Below are 8,600 nucleotides of genomic sequence, written 5' to 3' on the forward strand. Positions count from 1 at the left end.
CAACTGAAAATTAAATTGAGGTTTATCAAATACTTGCATAAAAAAAACTTATAAATGAAAAATAACACACTTAGCTCTGGGTTCTCAGAAAGGTATCAAATTGTAAAAGGTAACTGAAAACTTAATGCCTCAATCACATGTCTATTTTTTGTATGTCTGATTTAAGATGAGTGGAAGTAAATTGTTCCTATGATAATTAAACTCCATAATTTAGTGCTCCCCCTTAAACATGCTTCCTCCTGTAATGTTTTTAGTTTTTGTTTTAACTTACCTACACTGCACGGTAGCTTTAGCAAGTTCCCCTCCCAATTTGGTTACTGTATTTGTTCCAATGGGGGTGGGTGGGATGTGACCCTTGGCATTCTCTCTTTCCAAAGCACAAGAGAATCCCAGTCTGTAGCTCTTCTATCTTCATAAGCCGTGTTCCCAAGAGATGGTGTAAGTTTAGCTTCCGCGTTGTTGAAACAGAGCACATCATAGCTTCAAGAAACATAGGGCTAAGCTTTCCTGCACATCTGCCAGAAGTGTAGAATGGGTTCTCACACAGTCTAACTCACAAGCATTTCAAGCATTCCTGTGCAAAGCTTTTAATTCTATTTAAATGTTGTCCAGAGAAGGGAGGACAGGAAGTAGGGAATGAGAGGGAAGAAGGGAAGAGAGGGAGCTCTCTCAAGCAGGCTGGCTGCCCTCTGGTAAACACACTAAATTATATCCTCAGCCTATGCATAAACCTAGGAAATATCCATTATATTCACAAGAGAAACAAGAATATTCTTTTTCTTATTTCAAAGGCTGCACCAGGCTAAACTGCAGACCTATCTCATATCCTCTGTGTCTCCTAGGAGAAGCAATTTATTCCTTGCGTCAAAATCTGTTTATTATACTATATTCAACTGTATAAAATTACACACAAAACTATCAAAAATACAGAAGCTGCCAAATAAAGCACACCCCTAATTTAAGATTGACTGTCCAATGCTAGCTTGGTCCCCTTGTGCACACATATTGAAATTCGGGTTTGAATACTCTGATTAACACTTTGAGTAGTTCCACCTTCCTTCTGCTCACTCATTCCTTTACCCAAGCACACACCTGTCAAGTGCTTGGTTGCTACAGATATAAAAGCCATATAAAATAAAAGCTTTCTATCCAGAACTGTCACAGGCTGCCCTGAGAGGTTGTGGAGTTGCCATCCTTGGACATATTCAAGAGCCGACTGAACATGGTCCTGGGCAACCTGTTCTAGGTGACCTTGCTTGAGCAGGGTGTTTGGACAGGATGACCACCACCACCAGATGTTTCCTTCCAGCCTCAACTGTTCTGTGAATCAAATGTCTCCACCAAGAAAAATCTTATTTCTTTCTCAATCTCTATTAATCTTCCTATTTCTGCTACAAGTAAGCCTTACAGAAAAGTCGTTTTCCAAATTTGATTCCACTCAAGAATAGATTTGAAATAGTGTACTGAAAGAGGCAGAGGTCATGAGATAACACAATTAAGAAAAAACATTATCATGTAACTAAAATACTACTATCGGTCAGCTCTCCACAGCCCCCTGGCACTCACACCCTACCTACCAGGGCCCACAGACTGTAACTAACAGAGGAAAACCCAGAGGAAGCAGGCCTGAATACACTCCACTCCAATTGACACTATTCCACTGGAAAATACTTTTGGGCTGCAAACTGAAAATTCCGGAATTTAGAAAAAAAAAAAAAAAAAAAAAAAACCCCTCCACATACATTTGGAGTAAAGTAAGGCTTCACCTCAAATTTGAATTCTGAAATTTCTCAGCTTTTAAATACCTGTATTAGCAACATTAGTAAAGTTCTTTTGATAGGTTTTTCTAGTCATTTTCTCATTTTTATTAAAAGTTAGCTGAAGAAACAGCCACGCCATCACATCGACCACACAGACTTACACATGGCCTAGAAATAAACCCGCCACAAAATGAGCAGAATGAGCTAAGGGAGGAATCATGGCAGCAGCACACCACCACCTTCCCTGCGGAGGGAGCAACACCCACACCACGTTGGTGAGCATTCCCAGGTATTGAAAAGAGCTGGCAAAGGTGACACTCAGGAACCTGGCCCTAGTGAGGAGCTTGCGTCAAAGACACACGCTGTCTCCTATCTCTTCTTTTATACTTTATATCTCTGTCACATTCTCCTTTTTTAAGATGACAATAATTCTCAAACTGCATGAAAAAGGGAGACGAAGGGAACCAGGAGGAGTTGCAAAGCTATGTTTCTCAAGTGTAAGCAGAGGCAGCAACCATTTTGTCCAAGACATTTGATTTGTTCTGCATAACAAAAGCAGTAATCTGTAATCTCTAATGGCTCTTCAGAAGAACATGACTACAGAGGTGGTACCTCACAATACCACCACCATTAGGAGATAATCTCTTATCTTGCATGGAAACACGTCCTCCTGCGTGGGATCAGACTATTAATGTTTCTTCCCATGTGTAAGCATACACAGATCTTCCCAAAAGTCAACTCCAACCAAACACGCAGGTTTCTCCTACATCTAAAAGGACAGTTTGCAGGCTTTTTACAAACCCCTCAAATAAGTATCACATCAGAAAAGGTCAGAGGATGAAGAATTATATTTGCCTACATATATTGCTACCAAAAGAGCTAAGTATCTGTCATTGATATATCCAATACATACATATCCAATTTTGTCATTCACAAATGCATTCATTTGTGAATATTGCAAATAATAATAGGAATCAGAGCTAAGTAAGCATATAAGGAAAAAGAGAAAAAAGTTTAACCCTCTCAATTCACTTTCCACCTATGGATCAAGCATCAAATGAGATTTTGCACCACTGTGGCAGAATTTCTTTATCATTGCAACAGGTTTATTACGTACATTAATTCAGTAGCCTTACTTCCATGACAGTTTTTGATTTACACTCTAAGCACAGTGCTGTGTGAATTCTAAAGGCTTTTCAAACTAACAGTTTGCACTATAAAAAGCAGCTCTACATTAACTGCACTGATTGGCACACCAATCTCTTAGTGCAAAAGTGACTGCATAAATTTCAAGATTTTATTTTTAGATTTTAATCAGTGAAAAGAAGGAATGTTAATATTTATAAACATTAACTAACAAATCATGAAGGAATAGACACTGCCAGTAGCACAAACTAAAAACTGTACCTGGTCCAATATTCCACTTTAAAGGATTAATAAAAAAAGCTTAGTTTGTACATGACATAAATCTGTCAAGCATGAGATTGCAATACCAGCTGCCAGTCAAAACAGCTGGTAGAAGCTGGATTTTAAAAGTAAAGTGCTGGGGACACTGATTTCAAGCAGATGCCGTTCAACAAATACCTAATGCAAAAGGCTGCTTTCCTTTAATGCACAGAACAGTTGTTACTAGTTAAACATAGATTAGCAGGACAACAGATCCCAGAAGACTTTTATTCTGATACTGTCTATCCAACTGAGCAACCAGAAAAGACATTTTAAAAGGATAAACATGCAGAAGTTTTGGTAAGTATGCAGAATACTTAAAATTTCTTTAGAAAGCAAACTTCAAAATATTCTTGAACTAGATTTTTCATATAAGGTTCCACTTTTAAATTTTTAGTTCAATTTTTCCTTCATTTTTTTTGGTTTAAAATTATCAGTTTTCTAATGCACTGAAAGTAAGATCCAACTGCAATACAGAACACCTAGGCATTATTTTTAGTAAAAATAACAAGGAGACAAGACAATCTATTTCAACCTCAAAGATACATATTCCCCAGAGAAGAGGCTTCAAAAATAAGCACTAGAAATTAATATTTGTTCTTCCCTGCCTTAAATCAACCTGAATTTTTTTTAGGAGCATAAATTGTACTATGTCAGGAAGGGCACAGTTCAGTTAAAATGGAAGCTCACTCTATTTTTTTTTTGTCATGTAAGCACTATGTAGCTGTTCATTATGTGCTTCACATTTTCCAACAAAGTATAGCTAATGTTTTAGTAGAGCATCTAAGCTTTAAAAAATGACTGTTTAGAAATTATGAAATATCTGTTTTGTGACATGTCAGTGACATGGCTCCTTTATCTAACATAGCTGGGAACCAGCCATGTACCAAACTTTGGTCTGCTCTGGATATCAGTAACTACACTGCAAGAAGCAAGTTTGGTTTTAAAAGTTATTTTCTATTGGCACAACCTGGGTAACATTCAAGACTGTCTAAGACAGTCCTAACAAAACATCAACTCTGACCTGAAGACATAAAAGAACTGTTTGATCTCTACATTCATTTAAACTTTGGCCCCTAAGCCAAAGCAGGGTGCCAATTAATGCTAAAAGATGCTTTAATGATGCAGGTGTTTGCCCACTGGGAATGAGACTCATTACAACAGCACAGACTACTAAAGCTTTGTCTACAGTAAAATCTACCTTGATTCCAGTAGTCTCCAACAACTGCCAGTTTAGCTCAACCAGAACAAACTGGTGACAAACAGAGAAGCAAAAGTGACCACCAGCACCTTCAGTTACTGTTTCAGCTGCTGGACAGCTAAAACTAAACTTGTCTTCAGGGTAAAGAACATGCAGACCCAGGCTGTTCAACCTCTTTGAAACTGCAGGTCCGGTGTCAGTTTTAAATTACACTCCTCACCAAAAAAATCACAGGAGTGTGGCTTCATTTCAGAGAGGTAAGGACTTGAATGCAAACAGGTGCCCAAAGAGACATATGAAGCAAAATCATGGCCTCTCTCTGCCATGCTGTAGGTATCTCGATCGTACTGTCTACCAACTGGACACTCTAGCCTAAATATGCTACAAAATTAGCAGGATGCTACTAAGTAGGTTCCACAGGCAAAACAAAGTAGCCAGGAATTCTAGAAGTAATTGCCAAGTCTTTGAGGCACGCAATCTGAACACCTCTCACATTCCAAATTTTTTGATCAAACCCGTGTTAGGTAGATAGCAATGTACAATTAACATGTCAACACTCTCAGAAACAGGAATTTAGCATCACATATTAAAGCAAAACAATGTGCAAAATACATATTTGGGGGCAAAAGTTATTCTCACTAGAAAAATAGCAAAACTATCATCTTTGCAGAGTTATTTGTAGTATTCTGTGAGACTTCAAAATCCAACTATTTCATTAAGTTCTGACTATTCATTTGACAGATGCTTTTAATTTTTTTTCTAGAGAAATGAAGGAAAGATTTTGATTCTTTCCTTGTTTCATCCTTAGCATCCATGCTGTGGACTCCTACCTTCAAAGGAACAGAGTATCTATCAAATTTCTTAGCACCAGACTGCACTTCAAAAACTGCAACTGCAGTGGATATTTATAAAGAAGTAATTAATTAATTTGGTATAGTCATGGGGGGGGGAAGAAGAGAGAACAAAAAAACCCCACTAGTTTTTTTTATTAATTCCTGTGTACTCAAACTTGTCTTACAACCACCCAATTTTCCAGTTACCGTGCATTTTAAGATCCATGTAGTCGAATTCTGCAGTGAATGAATATGTAATACAATTCAGGTGAATCTATCTATATTCAGCACTCATTCAGCACCTCCCAAATGCTTTCCCTTATACACCAAGACCAACCTGTTCAGCCCTAGCTTCTCTGCTGTTCTGCGATCTAGAAGCCACTTACAACAGTTGCATGCTACTAGGAACATCCACTTGCAGCTACATGCTCCTGGAGCCACACACCTCTTGCAGCACTGTAATGGTATTACAGCAGAATTACAGCAACCATAATTTGCACAGTTTGCGTGGTCTTGAGCAAAGATAACAGATACCTTCGCAACTGCAGTTCAATCCTGCAGTAACAAAAGCCACAAGTGTGAGTAAAGATGAAAGCAGACAAAGAAGGAAAAACCACAGCATTGTTCAACGCCATAACAAAATGAAAGCACTTCAACAGAATGCTAAGTGTATAAGGATGCAAGCAGGATCTTGGCGATGCTCCAGTTATCTGTTGCAACTTCATGGGCACCAATACAACCAGTACAGTATACACTGTTCTGCTAATACACTGTTCTAAAAACAGTGGCTTTGACTATATGCAATTCAGGGCTTATTTACACAAAAGGATATGCTGGTTTACCTAAAGATGCAGTATTAAACTAATTTAGCTTAACATAAACTGATGTAAAATTATATGGATGTGTCATCTGGTCTACACAGGTTAATTCAGTTTAGGAGAGGTTAGATTTAAAACTGGAAGAAGTCACTGCAACTCCAAAATAAGATGCCTGACTGAGATTTCATTAACCTCAAGAAATAACCTGCATACAAATATGAATATTTCCTCCATATTAGTACTTGATTACAACACAACTACAGAAGCAAGGCTCCTCATATGTATTTTCTTAACTATATAACAGCACCGAATGATACAGAACAAGATCTGAAATACTTTAAAATGCACAAGCGCCTGTATCATGTTTTGCTTTCTGAGACTAAAATTCAAAATCAAGTTATTTTCCTGCCTTTAAAGGAAACATCCTAATAATAAAGCTTTTCTCTTCTTGTCCACCACTACCCCACTTACGTCTATGCTTTTGTATAGGAGTATTGACTGATGACAGAAGATGGAACTTCTTGAAAAAAAATCCCTTTTCTTCACAAATATTACTGGGAAGGTACACATACATCAAAATTTGAAGATTTAGTATAAATTAAAATCTTTGAAATATTTTAATATCTAAACTCTGCTTGTATATTCCAGATAGCAGCCACCAAAGCAGGCGGGAGTCAAACCAGAATTTGTTTAGAATACAGATGGACAAAAAACCAAAGGGTTGGATCCAGCCTGCAAAGCAAGCTTTTATTAGGCCACTGGCAACGCCTGCTAGCCAACTACTAGACAAGCCAAGTCCAGCCCATCAGTCAGCCAAGCAAAGTGCAGATGCTGTTAGAAAAGAAAGCAAACTTAAGCTTGGAAGACAGGATTTACTACTAGGTCAGCGCCAATCCAGCCCAAATTCAGCCCTCTGTCTTTCAGGGCCGTTCAGCTCAGGAAGCAACACAGCCACTATAGAGAAGTAGAGGGTAGAGACAGGACCTGACTTCAATGAACGCAGGAAAACTCCAACTCAGGTATTTCCAACTACAGTCATCCAAAGAGTTGGAGTTAAGTGCACCGAATTGGGCTGGGTGCAGAAGAGTTTATTACCTGAGTCATCACCATCCATTCCAGAATCAGGCTGGCTCCTGCAGAATCACTCAGGTAATCTTGGATCATGCACCCAAGCGCTCTGGGAAGGTTTACTAGTCCTGCAGCCAGACGTGGTGCTGCACTGCAATCAACAGCACCCAAAGCCAGAGATGAAAAAGGAGAGCCAGAGTCAGTCTGACTGGGCTGACACCGAGACAGATTTGACAGGTTCAGTAAAGCCAAAGCCAGCTGTTTCTGCTCCACACTCCCTCAACTTCCTAATTCTAGCACCACAGTGAAAGGACATTCAGACCAGCTGTGCACAGGGAAAACACAAGTCAGTCAGGACATGTTACTTCCACCTAACTAGTACCATTAGTACAGCAGTAAATTGGGTGCACTGCTTCCAGATTACAGCTGTCTCTGGCATCAGTATAGCCAGGTTTGCAATCTAACTTCATGAACACTGTCAGACCCAACTGAAGTCCGTATCCCTAGATCCCCCTCTCCCTTAATATAATGCCCTCACCCCATATTCCTTGGCAAAATTCCTGCAGTTTGCTTGGATATCTGTCAGACAACACAGCCTGGGTGGCCACCTCTTTTGGAATAATGGTAATCCTGGCACAGAGACTCTTAATTGGCTGATACCACATAAAAATTAAGACAACTTAGCAGACCAGCATCGACTTCGAGCAGCAAAGGATCTCTTCAACATCTTTCCCCGTGTTTTTCACAATACCACTATTACCAGTTTTACATATTGCCTGGGCTGACTCAGCCTCTTATGTCACCGAATAATGAAAGGTTGATTGCATTGCTCTGCTGCTGATTGCAACTGTCACCCCCAGTACCTCTCTGACCCTAAACATGGCTCTCAAGCTTAAGAAGTTGCCTGACAGGGGTTGCATTTTTTGACACTATAATGCAATCAAATGACATTTTTACTAGCTTAAAATCAGATTGTTTCTAATATAGAAAAAAACCCCACACATAGGCCTATTATGGTCACAGAAGTATACTTCACTTTAGCAGTGGCTTTGTAGTCACAGACTGCATCCTTATGATTTGCAGATACCTTTACTATTCTGAGAGGAAAGGTACAACGAATAATGGTTGTTGGCTTAGCACTGCCACCTGCAAGAGAAGCTCCATGAGTAAACATCTCCCTATTTCTATCTTCCTAATTTTATTAATGCTGCGTAGAATCATGTAAAAAGTAGCTATTCCACTGGTGTGTCAGTGCCTTTTAAACAGCCACAGTCAAGAGTTTAAAAACTATACTAGTATTCAGGTTGTTACAGGAAAATGTAACGTAAAATGTAAGGTTTCCATACACATTCAGACTCCCTTTCTTAAACTGACAGCCTTTGGGTTTTAAACTCCTCTAGCAAAATAACTTGCAACACAGTAATCACTTCACAAGGGCATGAAGAAAAGCACAAGGAGGCCCTTACCTGCTACC

The 8,600-nt window shown here is 39.1% G+C and overlaps 1 protein-coding gene across 1 annotated transcript in view; it reads right to left on the reverse strand.

Annotated features, from left to right (window-relative positions):
* Nucleotides 1-7,445, reverse strand: part of UBR1 (ubiquitin protein ligase E3 component n-recognin 1) — a 70,447-nt gene extending 63,002 nt beyond the window's left edge. Inside the window, exon 1 of the mRNA XM_035900952.1 lies at nucleotides 7,154-7,445. Within this exon, the coding sequence (XP_035756845.1) occupies nucleotides 7,154-7,222 (69 nt within the window). The 5' untranslated portion in view covers nucleotides 7,223-7,445. The remainder of the gene's footprint in view (nucleotides 1-7,153) is intronic.
* Nucleotides 7,446-8,600: the final 1,155 nt, after the last annotated feature.

This window comes from Egretta garzetta, unplaced genomic scaffold (assembly GCF_000687185.1).
Source record: "Egretta garzetta isolate BGI_Z169 unplaced genomic scaffold, ASM68718v1 scaffold828, whole genome shotgun sequence".
NCBI classification, from domain to species: Eukaryota; Metazoa; Chordata; class Aves; order Pelecaniformes; family Ardeidae; genus Egretta; species Egretta garzetta.